General features: G+C 36.2%; 8 protein-coding genes across 8 annotated transcripts; 5 read left to right on the top strand and 3 right to left on the bottom strand.

Annotated features, from left to right (window-relative positions):
* Positions 1-916: 916 nt before the first annotated feature.
* Positions 917-1,588, top strand: B0P05DRAFT_433671 (uncharacterized protein; the record flags this gene model as incomplete). The annotated part of the gene is made up of 2 exons (XM_051573690.1): positions 917-1,334; positions 1,416-1,588. Coding segments are annotated over 2 exons (591 nt in total), but the record flags the coding sequence as incomplete, so codon positions are not given.
* Positions 1,589-3,755: 2,167 nt separating this feature from the next.
* On the bottom strand, positions 3,756-4,589 carry B0P05DRAFT_466129 (MoaB/Mog domain-containing protein; the record flags this gene model as incomplete). Its single annotated transcript, XM_051574310.1, has 2 exons — positions 3,756-4,453; positions 4,499-4,589. 2 exons carry the CDS (start codon positions 4,587-4,589, stop codon positions 3,756-3,758), a joined length of 789 nt encoding a protein of 262 aa, XP_051436880.1.
* A 3,632-nt stretch (positions 4,590-8,221) lies between these two features.
* B0P05DRAFT_443310 (uncharacterized protein) lies at positions 8,222-8,942 on the top strand (the record flags this gene model as incomplete). The annotated part of the gene is made up of 3 exons (XM_051573777.1): positions 8,222-8,528; positions 8,576-8,727; positions 8,778-8,942. Coding segments are annotated over 3 exons (624 nt in total), but the record flags the coding sequence as incomplete, so codon positions are not given.
* A 35-nt stretch (positions 8,943-8,977) lies between these two features.
* On the bottom strand, positions 8,978-11,355 carry B0P05DRAFT_534232 (armadillo-type protein). The gene is made up of 9 exons (XM_051577306.1): positions 10,963-11,355; positions 10,763-10,914; positions 10,467-10,715; positions 10,064-10,415; positions 9,878-10,022; positions 9,734-9,834; positions 9,356-9,693; positions 9,058-9,310; positions 8,978-9,012 (listed from the first exon to the last, which is right to left on the bottom strand). The coding sequence occupies exons 1-9, from the start codon at positions 11,282-11,284 to the stop codon at positions 9,008-9,010; spliced, it is 1,917 nt and encodes a 638-aa protein (XP_051436878.1). The 5' UTR covers positions 11,285-11,355; the 3' UTR covers positions 8,978-9,007.
* A 1,267-nt stretch (positions 11,356-12,622) lies between these two features.
* B0P05DRAFT_534222 (kinase-like domain-containing protein) lies at positions 12,623-14,942 on the bottom strand. Its single transcript, XM_051577305.1, has 7 exons — positions 14,890-14,942; positions 14,747-14,839; positions 14,240-14,696; positions 14,160-14,192; positions 13,956-14,093; positions 13,268-13,911; positions 12,623-13,210 (listed from the first exon to the last, which is right to left on the bottom strand). The coding sequence occupies exons 1-7, from the start codon at positions 14,923-14,925 to the stop codon at positions 13,088-13,090; spliced, it is 1,524 nt and encodes a 507-aa protein (XP_051436877.1). The 5' UTR covers positions 14,926-14,942; the 3' UTR covers positions 12,623-13,087.
* Positions 14,943-15,402: 460 nt separating this feature from the next.
* On the top strand, positions 15,403-16,549 carry B0P05DRAFT_570100 (uncharacterized protein; the record flags this gene model as incomplete). Its single annotated transcript, XM_051581289.1, has 2 exons — positions 15,403-15,405; positions 15,461-16,549. 2 exons carry the CDS (start codon positions 15,403-15,405, stop codon positions 16,547-16,549), a joined length of 1,092 nt encoding a protein of 363 aa, XP_051436876.1.
* A 1,219-nt stretch (positions 16,550-17,768) lies between these two features.
* Positions 17,769-18,858, top strand: B0P05DRAFT_26902 (uncharacterized protein). Its single transcript, XM_051573391.1, has 4 exons — positions 17,769-18,055; positions 18,103-18,416; positions 18,472-18,624; positions 18,679-18,858. The coding sequence occupies exons 1-3, from the start codon at positions 17,943-17,945 to the stop codon at positions 18,561-18,563; spliced, it is 519 nt and encodes a 172-aa protein (XP_051436875.1). The 5' UTR covers positions 17,769-17,942; the 3' UTR covers positions 18,564-18,624; positions 18,679-18,858.
* A 985-nt stretch (positions 18,859-19,843) lies between these two features.
* B0P05DRAFT_506851 (pyruvate decarboxylase PdcB) lies at positions 19,844-21,588 on the top strand (the record flags this gene model as incomplete). The annotated part of the gene is made up of 2 exons (XM_051575546.1): positions 19,844-19,936; positions 19,987-21,588. 2 exons carry the CDS (start codon positions 19,844-19,846, stop codon positions 21,586-21,588), a joined length of 1,695 nt encoding a protein of 564 aa, XP_051436874.1.
* Positions 21,589-21,603: the final 15 nt, after the last annotated feature.

Genomic DNA, 21,603 nt, shown 5'->3' with positions numbered 1-21,603 from the left:
TGCTAGTCTATTTCTTGACTATCGTTCTCTTCTTTGATACCAAAACATACGGCTTAAGTTCTTCAAAGGGATGAAGTCACAGAAAGTGGTCTTCATTCTGTATCTCCTATTTTTAAAAATCCGTTTTCATCACCAGAGATGAACCGATTAGTAAAAACCACAGAGTCCATGAGGTTCAGTAGCATTCTTTTTTTATGTCTGGATGAAGTTCAGGCAAGTCGTCATCCACTTTCAATGAGTGGCAATCAATCCACAGTATGTCCCAACAACAAAACAACAGAAATATATACATATTTTCCCCTTTTCCTTTTTTTTTTTAAAAAAAATGAAAGAGCCAGTCTGTAAAGGAAATCTATCAGACTTTAGGCTCTCTACAAAGCACTGCAAAAAGTACAAAATCAATACAATCTTAACTACTATTCCTCTACCTAAATGGTCTAGTGTTGAAGACCTGGTCGAGGCTGAATTTGCAGCAGGAAAAGCCAAATCAACCAGTTTCCGATCCTGCTTTGATAAATATATTCGATGCTTCTCTTTAGTTTCTTCGTTTCTTTGTAGATATCCACACGTTCAAACCTATGCGTCAAAAGTAGAACGTTATTTAAAAACACCCTCTGTCAAGGAACAATTCGAATCGCTTTATAATGATAGATATGAAGAAGAGAAAATCAAAAAGAACAAGCAAAGGCTCAACAGACAAACATGTCTTATCAGTCAGTCTGAAGTGATGCTCGAAAATCAAAGCAGCCTCTTAGAACTTGAAAGGCAGTTAAGAAACACAGTATCGGGCTCTATATTAGAATCAACACCACTATTGACAACAACATGCTCTGCAAACACTGAAATAAGGAATATAAAGGAAATCATATTCAGTCACGCTAAGGGCCTTCATCAATTGTATCAACATGGTGATGACTTATCAACTGAGCAATTAGAAGCCATGTCTAAAGGTCTATCTTGTATCCTAGATCTTGGTGAGCCAGAGAAAGAAGGCACCTTAAGATATCTTTTTTCTGATGATCTGTGGACAAAATTAACTGCAAAATATACTAATCTTTTCAAAGCTGTTCCTCCAGTCATTGATGTATCATTGGCAGATAAATGGAGCTACATTATCAACCTATATTGTCATCAAAATGGTATTCGCAAGACAAAGAAATTCTTAAATCAGTTAAAGAGCCAAGACAACTTGAAGGAAACAGATGAAAAAGTTTTTGATTTCTATGAAGAGATATTGATTCTAGTAGAATCGAAAGAGTTTTTGCTGAATGCAAGGAATGCTTTAAAAGTTTCTGAACGAGATTATGTCTATCAAATATGGTTGCCTTTGCTCAGTAAATTGTTCAATATCAACGGAAACATAGTAAGGATTAAGACAGGCGAAACTGTACCAGAAAACACAACTGAATCAAAAGCCAAATTATATTACAACCATGCGAATATCATTGGCTTCAAAACTGATATGCGTATCATTGTTGATTTTGATGAAGAAGAGTTTGACTTGGTATGTGGTGAAGGCTGTTTACGTGACGCAACAAATAAAAAAGTATGTAGTGATTTGAGCAAACTTGTAAGGGAAGGAAAAGAAGCAGAAATGGCCATTCATCAAATCTGCAATAGCACAGGCAAAAATCCTATCAAGAGCAAAATTTGGTTGTGCCAGTTTGTTGGCTTGCAATGTATATTTTCAACCCTTCATGCAACAAAACATCAATACCACGTCAATGTTCCTCAATTCAGTCTATCTTTTCCCACTAGCTTCCTTGGCTCGGATGGCATTAACTCGATCCAGTGTTTGTTTGGTTTTCGTGACAGTGTTGAAAGAAGTGCGCTTACTATAAGAAGAATTCTCAGTGAAAACAAAGAAAAGGTTTCTACAGCAAGAAACGTCAATAAACGCCTGTCTTTCTCTCCTGAACGACAAGACATGGTCTCAGAGCCAACATGGTTCACTCCTCCCCGCTCTAACAAAAATTTATCTAGAATTCCTCATCATACTGTATATGAAAGCGGTATAGAAAGTGACGATGATGGCCAGACTAACCAAGGAGACAACAGTCAAAAAGCAGATAAATACGGTTTCGTTAAAACTAAGACTGGATGGTTCAGTACAGTCGCCAATGTGGAGTTTGCTACACATCCGTATCATACCTGAGTTTATGCAATAAATTACTTTTAAGCAGATAATCTAGGATGTATAATCTTTAATGATTGTTATTATTAGAGGCCTAAAACGATATATCCAAGGTAATTACACGAATAATACCTTGCCATTCAACAACTGGAACAAGCCATTATTCATGCAATAGACAGTTGGAAAATTTTGTACTTTGAATACAGTACGTATCTCATCATGTAAAGACAGCAGTTACATATTTCAGTAAGATACAGCTTTATTGTCGAGGTATATACTACTGCAGTTATTGTGGTTTTATGAAACTGGTGTCTACAGTGATATTAATAGGTTTTGTAACAAAGGTAGTCAATGCATGCCATGTATCTCATTTATAAAAAAAAATGATGAGTTTTGAAAGAGAAATAAGCAGCACATCAAGTTCGGAATGCCATCCTACCATGCTCACTAGACCAAATGCAAGGATTTTACGCCTTTTTTGCTACATTAGTTCTAGAGTGTTGAACAAGACCTATATCCTTCAAACGTTGGGTCAACTATCCTATAGCTCCTTTCATTCCAAAGTTATAAAAATAACTAAGGAACAAGATGGCATATGCGATGGAGCAGTATAGTTGAGCTACTAGTAAGAATTGGCCGCTTTCTTTGCAAACAACATATCAAGTTCGGAATGCCATCCTACCATGCTCACTAGACCAAATGCAAGGATTTTACGCCTTTTTTGCTACATTAGTTCTAGAGTGTTGAACAAGACCTATATCCTTCAAACGTTGGGTCAACTATCCTATAGCTCCTTTCATTCCAAAGTTATAAAAATAACTAAGGAACAAGATGGCATATGCGATGGAGCAGTATAGTTGAGCTACTAGTAAGAATTAGTTGTTGCTCTCTCTCTCTCTGATGATCGACAAACTGAAGGAGACACATAAAAATAAGCGCATATACTATCAAAAAGTGTTAGCTGATATAGGCTAACACGGAGATATAATAACTTGACCTTTTCATGAGGACAAAGAAGTCAATAAAGGATCGCCGATTTTACCCTAAAATTTTTTATAAAGTGACGTAAGAATGGTATTTGAATATCTGATATGTATTAAACATGATTTAAGGACATTGCTATTCTTCATTCTAAAAGATCTAATCAAATATTACATGCTTCGTTGACACAGCTTCTGATTATAACAGCATTCTGTTTCCTTTGATCTGTTTTGACTGATGACCAACATAGATGCGCTTTCGAGAAATAACCTGAATAGAATAGTATTTAATAACAGCCGTTTTACGCCCTTTTGTTGGCAGCTGGAGAACTGAATGACAGGAAGCCTAGACTGTTAAGATGATGAGTAGAGGCTTTAGAAAGGTCATGCGATTTCACAAAGAGTGTTGCATTTTGTCCAGTGTTCAATTAATACTTATGTATTTGTCTGAGATGTTTCTTGCTATTCTAAAATATATGAAGTACTCTTTGACTTGCTACTTGTAATAGCTCTATTATTTTTCTTTGATGTAAATAACAAATTACAGTAACGAGCAGAATACTTCACTTTAGGTCAAAGATTAAGCAAACGTTTGTTTGTAGTTGAATACAATGATGGTTCAATTTTTTTATCAAATTTAACTATAGTTTTCCTTTTACAGTCCAACCTTCAATGCCTTCTACGACTTGTTCACCAATAGCCTTTACTTCGACCTCATCTTTGCCTACCACACTCACAACAACGCGAGCACCATCTTTTCCTTCTCCCCAATTAGGATAGCTACCAATTTTGATCTGTTTCTCTTGACATTTGCCTTGTAACTCTGTCAAGAAATTAGCAATTTGTCCTTCTGTCAACTTGGTCGCTATTTGAACTCGATGATAGGCAGAAGGATGATCACCTAGCATAGCCTGGAAATGAGGCTTTAGTGAATCTAAAAGCCCTTCAAATAAGCGAGGAATACCAGGCAAGACATGAATATTCTTGTTCACAACTACCACAGGAACCCATAGTTCGTCACTCTTGCGCAATTTTTCAGAAGGTTCAGGAAACATGGCCATACGCTTTCTTGCTTCTGTTAACGACCATTCAGGAAACTTATTTTTGGAGGAAGCTTCCATGCGATCACAGGTCTCCTGATCGAGCTTCAAAGGTAGATTATATGTTTTGGCAAGGGCTGCATAAGTTATATCATCGTGTGTTGGTCCAATACCTCCACTTGTAAATACAAGATCATGTTTACTAGAGAGTCGCTTTATTGTTTCTTCAATAGCTTCATAGTCATCTGGAATGGTTTCAATGCGCTTAAGATCAATACCTAGTTCAAACAAGTATTTGGCTACAAATAAATTAATAAGCGAATAGCATAAAGGGAAAACTTTACCCAGGTAGTTGGCGTTAGAGTCGCGCGTTTTGCCATTTAATATTTCGTCGCCAATAATACAGCAAGCAGCAGAGAAAGAGCGTTGACTCATGAGAATAGGTTTGAGAAAGGTTTGTCGATAAGGGCGTAAAAAAGCTCGCAACATGGTTTTAAAAGAAAATGTCCCCCCCACACGCATTGTGTCATGTTTTATATCTATTTAAAAGTCAACTTTGGGGGTTCAAATAGCCTATTAAATGATGTACTTTATGCTTACAAAAATATATGTCCCCCCATCTTCACCTTTTAAAGGTGCCATTTCCTCTGCTTAAGGGCAGGTTTGGGCCGTAAATGAATAGACTGGATTGCTTGAGTTACATGCACAAAATGATCTCTTAATCGAGATCCAGAAACCTGTTCCTTTTAATGCAAATGTACACAAGCAGTCATTTTTTTTCTTTGTCCTGTATCTTTGCGACGGATAATATCAGCTCTTATTTCTTCAGAAAAAGTGTTGCCCAAATAGTGCAGTTTATGTAGATGCGACGCTTTAAAAGGATGAATGACATTTCTTTTTACTGATTTCATGCAAATGACATTATATCTTTTTAAGCTGGATACGTCTTTTACTTTAGAAAAAGCGAGTCATTAAATTGGAGCTAAAATATTAGAATAGTTTGCGCCATGTTTGATTTATGTTCTCAAAGTTGTCTTGCATAAATCATGCAGAACAAAGTTAAAGTGAATTTTTCATCACTTTCACATTTTTATCCCTTTCTTTGATTCGAAGGGGGGGGGGATTCGAATATCTTTTTTGATAAAATATGTATTTGCAGAAAATCAATTCGACACTACATTTTGTACTCAGTTGACGGTCCATATAGATTCCCGTCTTTTTTTTTACACATATAGATGAAGCATAAAGTCTGTTTCTACATGCCTAAATACTCCAAATGTCCACAGATCATGTCTACTAGGATCCATTGTACCTTTAAAGCTGATTTGGACCAAGATAAATGACATGTCCAAAATGACCAGAAATCTCTCAGAACCAAAGGGTACTTACTCATGAAAGAAAGCTCGATTTGACAACTCGTGGTTTTCTTTTCGACGCTACAAGACAAAAAATGAGGCTATCGACAAGATTAAATACTCAGAATGAGCGCAAGAAGCTCTGGTTCTTGCTCAATATATTTACTTGCCAATTGTACTATGAGAGTAGCATGATATGAGCGAGAAACCTCATAAACATTTTTGCCTATTTGCTTAATATTTTGGGTTCAAGGTTGCTGCGTTCCCATATATCAATAGACTCAGAAGGCAAATATCTACAGCTTTTGTCACTGAACCAAAGTCATAAAACTGCATCTTTATGTAGTCCTCAGCAAAAGTTCCATTTTAGATGTGACGGGAAGAAGAGCTGAATTGCTTCTATTTCAATCTTCGATACTAGTTATCATGTATATCTTTTGCCCATTTGCTCCACGTTGGCACTATAAAAAGCCTATATTTCTCTTTCTCTATGCTCTCTGGCACTCCAAATAGCATATCTTAATTCTTATAGCTCCATGGATAACAGGTTTTATATGTCATCTAGAGCAAAAATGCATAAAATACTGCTTAAAGAAGCCAATCTTTGATGCATCATTACTCGACAACCAGACTATTGAAATGGTCCGTTTTTTTTATTTAAAGTATGTTCTTTCAAGCCCAAGAATCGAATGGTACCATTGGTTTGGCTGTCATGTGAATTTCATTTTTTGACCTACGAGGGGGGGGATCCACGGGGGATCCACGAAGGTCCGTGAAGATGAAAAAAAATCTGATCCAACCGAAATCAGGCAAGACCATCTCTAGGCACTTTCAGCAAAAAGAAAGCGAGCTTACTAAGACGAAAAAGGCGACTTAACTTGGGCATTGTCTTCAAATCTGCATTCAAAGTTCGTCGCACACTATAAATGATACAAAAGAGGATCTTTCCAGTGAATATTGCTTGGTATACTGGTACTTATTTATACACTATTCAGTATGTGCAGTGCTCATAAGTAGAATTTACTGCAATGCATAACACTTCTGAGGCTAAAGAGAGCAATGTTAAGCATAACTAACGATGAAGGTCTTGTAGGAGAAGGGTTCGTTACTTTCCGACTTCGCGTGTGAGTCAATTTATTACCCGTCCCATACTAGAAAGTTCAGCTGTACCTAATCCTGCCAAATGTGTAAAAGCTATATGAAATTGAGATGTGATTTCTGTAGTTGCTTTTGGCCTTTCTGCTATGGCAAAGGCTTTAATTAGGCGAGACTTCCCTCTGCTTTGTTAAAAATTGCTTTACTTCTATCACTTCTTGCCCGGTTCATTTAAAAATGTCATGCTTTTATTTTTTAGTTCCGCTTGTTCAAGCTTGGTTACCTTCGGGGTAAGTAATTTTTAATTCAATTTTAAAACTGATGTTAATGATCGAGACTAATGGTCTATATGCCCTCTCAAGATTCGATGTTTAAGCAATAAAATGTCGATATTCAAAACAAGCACTCTTTTTTGACCAAAGCAAGAAAAAATGGCTATTTTAACGATATTCTTTTTTGGGGCACAAGAAAATTCTCAAAAGTACCATAAATGTAAATAAGTTACTCGCACAGACTTTGCGAATCTAAGAATGTTATGAAAACCTAACAGATTAAAAAGAAATATGTAATTCACGGAACTATCTTTCAAAAAGCTTGCTTTTAGCCTTTTTTCTCTCGCAAATTTCATATGAGATTGCTAATTGTAAACAATACTATACCATTCCTTTATAAATTTCTTTATTTCTTTTTCGAGAGTTGTTACGGTGATAACTCTATGTTTCTTTTTACAGGAAAGAGTATGGCATGTTGGTAATATGCACAATAGCCTGTATAGAAAAGATAGAGTGAATAACTCTTATACTTATTCTTGGTATATTTCACACATGCTATCGTATAAACTTCAGAAAAAAGTATTTATGAGTCAGATCTTTTCTCCTCGGAAACAGCACACTGATCTGCCACGATGACATCAAAATTCAATCTAGTACAACCTGCTCTTTCACCGTACAAGTACCGAATCTACGGTCCAAGAATAAAAAAGGGCTAGAACGCAACAAATATGCCAAACTTATAGGGCTTGATCTCGTGCAGAAAGGTAGGACAATCTCTCGGTTGACATTTTGCCCATGTGCTTAATAGCAAAGATTGAGGCTTAGTAATAGGGGTGTGGTAAGTAGTTATTTTAATAAATTAGTAAAATGGCATAGATATAAATATATACATACACACTAAAAAGACTGAGGATATAGCCTTGTTCTATGAATATGCTCATATAAATTGGTGTAACACTAAATCTGAAATAATGAATATTCAAGATTACACACACGGGGGTCATTATTTTTTTGTTCTTTTCTTTGCTAGATTCTTATGGGCAATCAAGTCTCAACAAAAAAACGAAGGATAACAGAAAAGAAAAAGACCTCCAGCGTCTCTTCAGGACGTACATTCAGCGATAGTTTTAACAACAACACTTCAACTTTGTCAGGCTGTCAACCCAAATTTTCACTTGAAATAGAAGCAGACTCACTTCGGCAGCAAAGTCTACACTATCTAATTAAACACTTGTTCCAAAAGGCTTACTTTGCACCTATAGACAACCTTCTTTCTCAACCGGATTCAGCTGCTTTAGATATTGGATGCGGTTCTCAAGCTTCATGGCTTTTGGATGTTTCCCCTGACTTTCCTAATTGCACTTTCTACGGTTTTGATTTACTTGATATTTTTGAAGAAGGCCAAGGAATTCTTATACCCAATAATTGTAGACTAAAAAAACATGATGTGTTTGATGGGCTAGCATACAAAGACAATACGTTTGACTTTGTCCATCAAAGAATGATGCATTTAGTGTATCCTCAAGACAAAATTCCTTGGCTTTTTGAAGAAATCTTGCGTGTCACAAAGGACAATGGCTGGGTTGAGCTAATTGAGCCTGACTTGTCTCCAAAACGATGTGGACCATTGTTTGAAAAAGTCTATAATGCTGGTAAATGTATAGGTTGAATTTTTCTGGTTATTCATTTGTCTGTCTAGTCCGTATCACCATAAAAGAATTATTTGGATCACCACTTCATGGTCCTTCACTTGTCAAGAGAATGTCAGAAGCTGGTTTAGTAGACATTCAAACAGACTATGGTTCTCTACCTGTTTGTTGGGGAGGCTATATTGGCAAGCTTGTCTATGAGGTATGTATCATATATCCATATACACTTTTATAATTAGTATGTCATGATAGAACGCTCTACAAGGATTCAGGGTGTTTGGACCAGCTATTTTTGAACATTTAGAATTGGAAGGCGAATTTGATTCAGAGTCCTTTGATGATCTGCTGGACAAAGCATTTGATGAATGTGTTGAATATCAAACCTTCTTTAACATACGATGGGCTTATGGTAGAAAATCATCATCACCATCAACCTCATAGAATACTGTATATATTTATAAAATCTGTTTATTAAAACCATTTTAAACTAAGTAAAGTTAGTATCAATATTACCCACTATCTGCTATTTTACCTGAAACTAAAGCCTTTTCTGCAAAGAATCTCACATCCACATCAGAGTCACTACTGAGTTTCTTGAGACTATCAATGACTTGTGTTTGAATAAGTTCACTTGTAGTAGGATCTTGTCTTAGGATAGGAACAAGTACTTCTAAGGATTTGGCAACATTGAATCTAACATTAGGGATAGGATCATCAATCAGTTCAATCACAGTAGGGAGCACCTTTTCCTTAATGATATCGGGTGTAAGAGAAACAGCCATTGTCTAATACAACATTTAGTTTAAAAGATGACTTGACAATCAACTTACGGATAGTGTGAAAAGGGTTGTCATTCTATAGAGATAGTTTTCATTGTGAGCCATTTCCATCACTCGAGGCAAAACAGTATTCTTGGCCCAATCATGACCAAATGTTTCGACAAGTTTCTTAAGATTGGTAGTAGCAGCATCACGGATAGAAAAGACAGCATCACCCAACCAAGACAGACATAAGTCAAGCAGTTTTTCATCAAAGAATTCTACACCTAATTGAGATGCAAGCAAAGGAATGTATTGAATGATGGCTAATCGTACTCTCCATTGTTTATCTTGAGCTAATTCAACAATAGCAGGTAAAAGTGATTGGGAAAGACGCTCAACTCCTATGACTACAAAACTAAATATTTCATAATAGGAAATTTGCTTTACCTTGATTTACATGCTCAAGTTTGGATATAATATTCAATCGAACATCAGGGAAATCGTCTTTCAAAAGTTGAAGGAATAAAGGAAGTAGATATTCAATTGTTCTATTCTATGATAAGTACAGGCTATCTGTAATTCTATACTTACAAGTCTTGACCAAGAATAGGTGCAAATCCACTAATATTTGTAGCAACAGCTACACGAACATGCTGGTTTGTATCAATCACAAGATCCTTAATACAAGGAAGTATCTTTTCGATCACAATGGATTGATCAATAAGCTTAGAAAAGTCTTTTATCATTAGTTGAATACCTTTTATGAAATCTATTTACCTGCTGCCTGTCCAATCGATACAATCTTGACTTCACCTTCAGTGTCTTTGATAAGATTGACAAACAATGTCACCATCTCTTCGCGTGTAATAGTTTCACCTAATGCTGAACACAGCTTTGTGAAGTGTGTTGCTACCATATATCTCACTCGCCATGATCTATCTTGACCGAGACTCTTAAGTGGGCCTAAAAGATGCTGTTTGCATTCTTCTGGACTAAACATCTCTGCAATCTGAACCAAGTCTTCTACAGTCAATAACCGAACGGTATCTTGGTCATCATTTGTAAGTCTAAGGAATAAAGGCAAAATATGATGAATAAGCTGTTGTTGGGTCAATTCTTTAGAGAAATCCTACGTAATAAGTTAGTTATAAAAAATACACATTTGCATTGGTATAGTTACAGCAAGTGCTTTAGCAGATGCTCTCTTCACCATAGGTGTATCGTCTTGAATGAGTTGAGCAAATGCTATTCTCAATTCGTTTTGTTGTTCTGGAGTACATTTCGAATACACTGCAGCATAAAGGCCACACGCAGAAATACGTCCTGTAAACCAATCTGCTGTGGTTAAACGCTTCAATAAAGGAAGGAAATAGTGTGTAACTTGTGTGTTATTAAGTAACTTGACAATCTTATTCATGGACTCGACTGCCTATATAAAAACAATAAATAACCCATTGCAACAAAGAATAGTTTCACCTTATCTCTGACAAGCACTTCTTCTACCGTAGCCAAGTTCTCCAAAGGACTCAACATATAATGAGCATATTCAGGACCACCCACATACTCTGCAAAATTAGCAAGCTCTTCTGCTACAGCCAACAAAACTTCATCCTCATCATCAATAGTTTCTATTACATACATCAATAACTAGGCACAAACGTACGCGTTTCTCGTACCATTTAAGAATTGGATTAGTTCATCTCGCGTTCTTTGAGGACCTAGAGCAATAGCAATAGTACTCAAGTTTCGAATAGCATTCAAACGCAGTTGAACGTCTTCATTCTTGAGTTCATCTACAAGAACAGCAATAGGATAAAGCTCTTGTTCTTCACTTGTTCTTGCAGCTAAAGGATCATGACCGAGATTACTATCGGGTAAAGTAGTGGCTGCAGTAACATTAGATGATGTTTCCAAAGTAGATGTGTTGGACTCGATGTTATTGACAGCTGGAGTGTCTGGGGAACTAGCTGTGTGCTGTTGTTGAGGATCAAGTTCCATTTTTTGATTATTATCTGAGTAAAAAAACTAAAGGGGGGTTATCGCTATTAACCCAAATAAAAAAATCAAACTATCGCACTTTAAAAGAGCTTACCAAAATAGAAATTCAATGAGACCTAAAGGCTGGTAATAAATACGACCCAATCATGTAGCAAAAAAGAGCATCGGAACTTGAAGTAACGAACCCTTCTCCTACAAGACCTTCATCGTTAGTTATGCTTAACATTGCTCTCTTTAGCCTCAGAAGTGTTATGCATTGCAGTAAATTCTACTTATGAGCACTGCACATACTGAATAGTGTATAAATAAGTACCAGTATACCAAGCAATATTCACTGGAAAGATCCTCTTTTGTATCATTTATAGTGTGCGACGAACTTTGAATGCAGATTTGAAGACAATGCCCAAGTTAAGTCGCCTTTTTCGTCTTAGTAAGCTCGCTTTCTTTTTGCTGAAAGTGCCTAGAGATGGTCTTGCCTGATTTCGGTTGGATCAGATTTTTTTTCATCTTCACGGACCTTCGTGGATCCCCCGTGGATCCCCCCCCTCGTAGGTCAAAAAATGAAATTCACATGACAGCCAAACCAATGGTACCATTCGATTCTTGGGCTTGAAAGAACATACTTTAAATAAAAAAAACGGACCATTTCAATAGTCTGGTTGTCGAGTAATGATGCATCAAAGATTGGCTTCTTTAAGCAGTATTTTATGCATTTTTGCTCTAGATGACATATAAAACCTGTTATCCATGGAGCTATAAGAATTAAGATATGCTATTTGGAGTGCCAGAGAGCATAGAGAAAGAGAAATATAGGCTTTTTATAGTGCCAACGTGGAGCAAATGGGCAAAAGATATACATGATAACTAGTATCGAAGATTGAAATAGAAGCAATTCAGCTCTTCTTCCCGTCACATCTAAAATGGAACTTTTGCTGAGGACTACATAAAGATGCAGTTTTATGACTTTGGTTCAGTGACAAAAGCTGTAGATATTTGCCTTCTGAGTCTATTGATATATGGGAACGCAGCAACCTTGAACCCAAAATATTAAGCAAATAGGCAAAAATGTTTATGAGGTTTCTCGCTCATATCATGCTACTCTCATAGTACAATTGGCAAGTAAATATATTGAGCAAGAACCAGAGCTTCTTGCGCTCATTCTGAGTATTTAATCTTGTCGATAGCCTCATTTTTTGTCTTGTAGCGTCGAAAAGAAAACCACGAGTTGTCAAATCGAGCTTTCTTTCATGAGTAAGTACCCTTTGGTTCTGAGAGATTTCTGGTCATTTTGGACATGTCATTTATCTTGGTCCAAATCAGCTTTAAAGGTACAATGGATCCTAGTAGACATGATCTGTGGACATTTGGAGTATTTAGGCATGTAGAAACAGACTTTATGCTTCATCTATATGTGTAAAAAAAAAAGACGGGAATCTATATGGACCGTTGTCTTTTTCACTATTGAAGTGAATGTTTGCTTGTTGTCTCTGTCATAAAAATAAGCAAGTTACTTATCCACATAAATATATCTTAATCAAAGACACTTGCTCTCCTGGATCAAAGAAAGCCGGGCAATAACGATCATATGCATTTAAAAGACCATGGGCTATATATCTTAATGTATGAATGGATTTAAAGATAGATCGACAGGCTTTGATAACTCAAGAACAAAAAAGTTTATTGTAACTTTCTTTCTGCGGTCACAACAGGTACACCAAATGACACAATTGTATCGGGAAAACGTTTACTAAGAGGAGAACAATGCTCTTATCCATAGAATAAAATGTTGGAGGGTATAATCAATCACTCTTCCTCTTCTTCATCTTCCTCCAAAATGGCCTTGTTGCTTATTCTATCACGCAACTTATGTTGACGTTCTTCAATATTAAACAATGAACGTGGCAAAAGTATATCAGCTCGACTCGGCTAAAAAAAAGGAAAAGCGCTTAATGACATGAAACAATACTCTATGTCATAGTTTACCATGGGAGATATGTTATGAAAGGCTGTCATGTTCTGTACCGCGGCTAATTCTTCCTTGCTTTCTTCTTCATCGACAGAAGTTGCAGGTGAAGATGCTGTGGAATTATTGTCATCGTATTCATCTTCCGCTGTTACCGAACTGCAAGTGGATGTGTTAAGATCTTCTTCTTCTTGAATGGGAACACATTTTTTCTTTCTATACATGTCCCAATGCTTTTCTGTTGTGTTGGGTTGGATAGTTCCTGAATTGTTTTGGTCACTGTCGTTTGGTTTAGAAATGGACCAGTGTTTAAAGGAACTTATCCAACCTTCATTTTGGTCAGTTTGGGTTGCACAATGCGAGTTAGGTAGTAACAGTTCGGAAGCCATGTTACGTGATTTGGATAAAAGCATTTTCCAAAGCGTACCAAGCATACCGGACTTTGAGTGTCGCATTTCATCCACAATCGATCTCTCGAAACCTGCGTCTATAAGAGAATGTGCTGTCTGTTTTTCATGATGAGGTGAAATAAGGTTAAGTTGAGCGGATGTTGGCTGTAAACAAATAGAGGGATTGTCTAACCATGGATGGGTTGTAATTTGATTGATTGTGAGACGTTCAAAAGGGTTTAATTTTAATATTTTTTGTACTAGATCCGCCACTTCTATAAAATAGATTGAGTTTCTTGTTGCTCTTTTTCTTTTTTACCTGAAGAAAAGAAGGAAGGTATTTTGTAAGATGTACTGACCACTTTTTGTTGCATGACAGATTCACAATCATCATCAAAGGGCAATTCTCCTGCTAAGAGTGTATAAAGAATAACGCCTAGTGACCATACATCAGTTGCTGTTGTTACACGACATAAAGAAAGGTGGCATTAGGTAACAATCACTTTTTTGTTTTTTTTCTTACCTGGACCAGAATAAGTCTGGCGTTGAATTACTTCTAAAAAAACCAACAATGAGAACCATTGTATGAGTAGGATAACTTACCGGGTGCTGAATAAGCCAAGCTACCACAAAATGTCTCGAGTAATTGATTCCTTTCTATTTGACGTGCAAAACCAAAATCACATATTTTTACATTGTCATTCTCATCTAAAAGGACGTTTTCTAGCTTGATATCTCTATGTATAATTCCCAAGGAATGACAAAAACTAATAGCATTCGATAGTTGTAAAAACCATTTCTTTGTGCGATGTTCGGAAAACCTTCTATGGCGGGTCAAAGCCATGAGTAAATCACCATGATGGCAGTATTCAGAAACAATAAAAATGTTGGTTTCAGTAGACAATATTTCATATAAAGAAACAATGTGAGGATGTTGTAGTTGTCTATGGTGATGTATTTCGCGTGCCATCAAATATGCGTGTTTTTTGTTAATCTTTTTAATCGCAACTAGCTTTCCAGTTAACTGATGAACACCTAGCTTTACTTTTCCATAGCTTCCCTAAAATGATGTTAAGGCTACTGCAATCATTGTCTTTTTTTTCTTCCTACTCTTCCAATAGTTTCATGAAGAGAATAACATCCAATGGATTTTATTTTTGGAGAAGAAAGTTCTTTTAGTAATTGATTGTATTCTTCTGCCAACTATCATAAAATGAATGAGCCTCTTTTTTTATGTCGGTTTCATTGTCTACTTTGGCTTTTTTATTCCTAGAAAGACATTGAGACATGGAAGAAAGAAAGGAAGAAATAGAACAGATACAACATCGGGGCCTATAAAAAAGACTTTGTGGCGTGGTTTATAAATGTTGACCAGTAACATTTTTCGAACTTTAGCAAATTGCATAAGGTTGAAATCACTTGAATAATTTGGTTTAGCTCACCTTCATCCAGAAAAAGTCAAGTCGTGTTTAAGGTTGGCACGATAATGCGGTGCATTGATCTATAACAAACCATGTTTTTAATAAAAATTCTAGTCATGCCATAAAACTATATTTTATTTAATTGATCATATCTGTCAAAGAGAAAGAGGGAAAAAGGGGAGAAAATATAATAAAGGAGCATAAAGCGTCATGTGTAATTCACATAAAGAAACAAACTTATACCGTCATCTAAAGCTCACTAAATAAGGAAAAGAGGCGGACTACATTTTTATTTAAACTTTTTTTCTTCTTTTTCTCTCTTTTTTTTATCATTACTTCATTAAAATGGTAAATAAAAGATAAAAATATGTTGAAATACTAATATTAAGCCTCCTTATAATAGTCTTTACCCGAACCTATACCTTCAATATCAACTCCAGTTATCTCTTCCACCGATATGGAAACCGAGTCAAGCAAAAGACCTCGTCGACACACAATTACTCGACCAGACTCAGCAATGGCATTATTGTCTGATATGGAAGAAGAATTGGACGATGAAGAACAGCAGCAAACATTTGATCGTATTTCTGGTATTCTCACTAACCTAATTCAAGAAGCGAATGAAGCTGTTCATGGCATTGAAAAAGAGCGCGTTCAACTTATGAAAAGCAGTACATCAACAAAGAGACCACTTCGAGTATTCACTTCTTCTACTATCATTTCAAGTCCTAAATATAACAACGAAAGTAGAATACCTCGCCCTAGAAAATCCCGTACTTCTCTTACTCCTTCATCTAGTCATCACCGCAATGGCAGCACTTCTTCAAGTCACTCCACACAGTCCTCAATATTTTCTCCCATTTCTACGAGTACAAGTGCAACCTTACTATCTCGCTCTCCATCACCGACGCTGACACACTCTAAAAAACAGATGTTTCGACATCATACAAGGTCGTGTCCAACAACAGCATCAATACCTATGCGTCGATCCATTACACCACGAACAAAGAGACAAATCGTCTCAGATCCAGTCATGGAATCATTCAAGAGACTCGATACCTCCATGGCATTGGTGGATTCACTTTCTCGTGACTTGGCTACACCAAAGACAAAAGAGACCAATAAAATAATGGATTCTAGACTGACAATTCTATTACTGGTGCCTTTGTTACATTTACCACATTCCTTAATTACTATGATTTTTGACTTCTGTTCCTCTTCAAATCCTCCAGATCGAAACGCGTCAACCTTTAGTTTTTCTTGGATGTTCTTTTGGGCATGTCTATTTACTATCACAAATCTAATGGTAGATCAAATTACTGTGGCACCTAACTACTTCGCGAAATTAAGGCGTATGTCTCTGCCTGGCTCCTATTCTAATAATAAGCCTAAAAAGACAGTTATTAATAAACAAACTTGGATACCAGCAGCACGCCAACTTCACTCTAGTGAAGCAACAATACCAGTTGCAGTAAGAAGAAACTCCATATAAACATTTAATAAACTATTTATCGAGAAATGTCTATATTAGAACAGGCTGATTATATGGTGACAACAGACAAAAACTATGAAGGTCAAAAAGGGCCGGCGCCACGGAACCCGTTTTCTCCCTTAATTTATGTTTAGTACTTCTTGGTGACGACGTCTAGATATTCTCTTTTTACTGTTGATAAAAATGGCAAAGTTTCTTTTTTACTTTCTTCAAAAATCATCAACAGACATCCACGTGACTGTATAAGGTTTGTTACAAAGCAGCGCTTATTTCAACAGTGACAAACTTGAGCTTGTGGCGTGTTGTTGAACCACTGATACATAAGTGCATGCATGACAGGACACTGGACAAGCATAAACTTCTCATAAATCAACAGCTGCTTTGTTTCGTATTTTCACGTAAAAAATGAACTTTGAAAACTATACAGCTCCTTCAAAATTTTAAGTGGATAATTTCTTTAAGAACAAGCCTGCATCAACTTGGATCATCCCAAGTTTTATGGAATAAAAGAAGAGTATAGATCCTTTTATTAAATTCTCGACTTGCAGAAGAGACTTCTAAAACAACTTAGAAATCATTAAAAAGACATCGGTCGTTCCTAATGATATTAAAACATCTATTTCTGAAATAAAGAAAGACATCAAGGTAACTCAATTAGATTTGAATGATTTCTTATAATTTCAATCAGGACAAAAAGGCGACCACTTCAGAAACCACCATTAGCATTAATTACAACAACTCTACGCACAAAGAAAATATTTTCTTGACTTCTACTGGGAATAAGAGACGTTTGAATCATGATGAAAGTTCAGCGCCATCTTCTGCATTACATATGGCAAATGATTCTTATGTCACCTCCGCGGAGCCTTCTAGTCCTATCCCTACTGATACTTCTTATTTCAGAAATCCTATTCATATATCATCACTATATGATCATGTTTACAAGCTTTATAAGAAGCAGCGAACTGATATAAATAGCCTTGACGCACTTCCTTCTACAACATATTGCAATCTAATTTACAATGCCTGCAGTAATCTAATCTAAAGATTTGATGATCTAAATGCTGTTGAAAGATCTTATCTTCATGTTCTTCTCTCAAGCTGTTTGAACACTATCAATGCAGCCTACAGGGTTACGTTGAATACCATATTTGGTACAGAAAAAGTTGACCGTGTTCTGTCCAACAATAGCCAATACAAGCCATTCAAGGTCTACAAAAATGATATGTTTACAAAGTTAAAGGATGAAATTCAAATAGCATATATCACAAATGATATCAGGAGTGTCAAGATGTATATTTTGCGATAGAAGCAACGTGTGGTCGAGAATGACTTGGAGATCTCTGAAGCATTCACATTGAAAGTGTTGGATATCTTTGATTTTGTACTGAATATGATGAACTATCGTAACTGGACAAGCAATACCTTGACAGAAGAAGATTTTAGCTTCTATTGGAAATACGTACTTGAGGCTATCTTTAGAGAGAGCCCTATCGTTCTTAAAAGGTACATCAATATGTTTAATGAAGAACCATGCTAACTGGTAATTTAAGAGGTGAATCGTACAGCATGTCTAGTAAATCAGAAAGACAGATTAATGAATACGAATATGGTGAATCTTCAAAATCGATTTATGGCCGTAAGATTGATTTGATATTTGCTGCTCCTGTTGTAAACAATGCCCTTCAAGAGGAACTAATCGAGCTTGGCGCCTTAGAAATTAGACCAGCTTCTGTTTCTGAAAGTGTGGAAGCAGTCCAATTAAACAAAAATATCAGAGTCAACAAGAGTATATTTCACAACATTCATTTTTACGTTGGTAACTATTTCATTGACGGTCTATGTATGCTTGGTGTTGATGTCCTTGGTAATTTCTAATGATACTTTACCTAAATTTCTAACAAAAGCTATTGTTTTTTCAGGTCTCTCTGCGTACATTTACAAAGTTAAACAATTTGAGGATATCACAACAGCATGTAAAGTGTCTAAAGAGAGCATTTTCTTTACCTGCTGATGAGGATGGTTTCGAAGATTCTATCTTTGGAGATTCTCTTGATCAACTGCTTAATTACTTGGTAAGTAAATAGACTACATTATATCCGTTTCTTTATTAAACGTATTTAATACAGGACACAATCGAAACAATGTATATTAAAGTTAAAAAATCATCCAAGAAGTTCAAACGTTTTTAAGTTTCAAGCAAGAGTTCTGGTACCGCTGTTTCTATGTTACAATCCCCACTTAGACCAGAATGTCCCTTTCCCTCAAGTAATTTTTTTACTCCAAAAAGATCTCAAAAGAAGAATGCCGAATAAACATTCTAGAATTAAGCTTTTTTTATCTTTATTTATTCATGTTCTCACTTCTCTTCAATTTTCACCTCTTAATTTATTCTCGCTATACTCATTCGAGTATAAGCAATGCGTAAATTATTGAATATTGGCATAAGTGTTGTATATCAATTCCAAACAAAAAAGAATCCTTTGGATTGGATAAAAACTTATAATGCTAACATCATCATTTAAAGAAGTCTGATTTCAGTTTCTCATCTTTGTTGCTCCATCAACTCTTTCCCAAGCTAAATAGTCATTTAAATACAAAACATTATATTATATTATTACATAACGTCTGGAAGACGAGGAATTGCCCGAAAGGAGACCGTTGTTAATGGCTTGTTGAGGGATTCGTAAGACAAGCCAGCAACGTTCCGCTCAGTTTTGTTGAACTTGTCAGCTATCCCTGCTGCAACAAATTCCATGGCCTTGTGGCAGTAGAGTAGACTACTACTTTTGCTGTTTCTTGGTTAGGGTAGTTAACAAACTGATATTACCATCCGTTTGATTCCTTATTATGTTTATTTCATATTTTCATCTTAATGACAACAATTAATGCTGATACATGATAGGTAACAACTACTCAAACCATGTCAGCTGTATAGAAAAAAAAGACGAAATTGCACGATAATCAAAGCTCAAGCAATGATTTGTTTAATGGAAAAATTGTGTAGCATATACACTTTATTGGAAAAAGAATTTCGTTGTAATATTAAATGAACAAAAATTAAATTTTAGAAATTAAGCAAAGCATGAAATGCATAAATAATATTTATATTGTTACTTAAATCAAAGGTCTCTTGGATCAGGATGAAAAAAAAAAACTGGGCCAATTTTTATTTCGAGTCAGTGTATAATGATAAATAATGCTGATATCATTTGAACGTATTTACAAACTGATGAATTGTTTGGTTATGTTAAAAAATGATGGCCAATATTTCGTTTCTTCTTTTTGATGAAGATGGCTTCTATTACAATTGGTGAGTATTTGCTTAAACGGTTGAAAGAGTTGAATATCGAGACAATATTTGGTGTTCCTGGCGATTACAATTTAGTAAATGAATAAAAATGAACTCTAAAGCTGTAAGCTCATAACTCGTCTAGCCATTGTTGGATCTCATTGAAGAAGACAAGGATATTACCTGGGGCAATAATACAAATGAATTGAATGCAGCTTATGCTGCGGATGGCTATGCTCGCATTCGTGGTGCAGGTGCACTTGTTACAACATTTGGAGTGGGTGAACTCTCGGCTATCAATGGTGTTGCTGGTTCTTTTTCAGAAATGTTGCCTGTTATCCATGTTGTTGGCACGCCCATCACTTCTTCTCAACTTCACAAAACACTTTTGCATCATTCACTTGGAAATGGTGACTTTAAAGTCTTCGCTAAAATGTCCAGCATGATTACTGTTGCTTCTGCTTGTCTTACGCATGAAAAAGCACTCGAACAAATCGACTATGTCATTCGTACATCGTTTGTTCGTAAACAACCTGGTTACATTGCTATTCCTTTGGATTTGATGAAGAAGCAAGTCGAGCTGTCTGAACCATTTATGGATGCTCTTCAACTTGCACCTCCTACAAGTCCTCCAGAAATTATGCAAATTGCGTTGGAGAAAATTCTTGAGTTAGTGAAAAACGCTACTTATCCTGCTATTGTGGTAGACGGTTGTATCCTTCGACACCACCTTCAGAAAGAAGCCAATGCATTTGTAATCAAGTCTGGTTTTCTTACTTTTGCTGCGCCTATGGGAAAGGGAGCCATTGATGAATCGTTGCCTAACTTTCGTGGTTGTTACAGTGGTAATGTCTCTTTAGAAAGTATCAAAAGAGAGATTGAACAAGCTGATTTATTGATTGAACTGGGCTCCATCAAGTCTGACTTTAATACAGGTAATTTCTCTTATGGTCTTGAGAAAGCAAAAACGATTGCTTTGCATAGCTTCGGTACCACTGTTTACTATGCTGAGTATCCTGGTGTAAGCATGATGGATCTTTTACCTCTCTTGACAAGTCGTTTACCTGAAAAGTCATGCCAGCTCAGTTTTGGCCCTCGAGGCGTCGTTTTGCCTATAGATGATAGTATGCAAGAAATCACGCATAATTATCTTTGGAACAAGGTGTCCGAGTACATTGAACCCAACAGCATTGTGCTTGGAGAGACAGGTACGGCTGAATTTGGCTTGTTCAATATGAAATCCACTCCCAACACTACCTATATCAGCCAAGTTCTTTGGGGATCGATTGGCTATACTGTTGGTGCTTGTCTGGGCAGTGCTATGGCTAACCGCGACCGTCGTGTTTATCTGTTTGTAGGAGATGGGTCTTTTCAAGTGACTGGACAAGAAGTTTCTGTCATGATGCGACATGGGTTAGCACCTGTTATTATCTTGTTAAATAATGATGGTTATCTTATCGAAAAACTTATCCATGGCATGCATTGTGACTACAATAACTTTTTCATGTGGGAATACACCAAGGCATTGGACTATTTTGGCGCTAATCTTGAAAACAACAAGGCCAAATTTAAATATGCCTCTCCTTTGGGCCTGACAGTTAAAGTTAAAACACGCAAGGCATTTGAAGAAGCCATGCAGACAGTCAAAAAACAGCGAGACAAAATTCATTTTGTGGAAGTGATTTTACCTCAATTTGATGCTCCTCATGAATTAATTCTTCAAGTTGAAAGCTCTGAAAACCATTAAAAAGGTTTTATATTT

The sequence above is a fragment of the Gilbertella persicaria genome (assembly GCF_025201335.1).
Source record: "Gilbertella persicaria strain CBS 190.32 chromosome Unknown B0P05scaffold_11, whole genome shotgun sequence".
Taxonomy (NCBI): domain Eukaryota; kingdom Fungi; phylum Mucoromycota; class Mucoromycetes; order Mucorales; family Choanephoraceae; genus Gilbertella; species Gilbertella persicaria.
The sequence above is the reverse complement of the archived record's forward strand: the minus strand, read 5'-3'. Positions and strand labels throughout refer to the sequence as shown.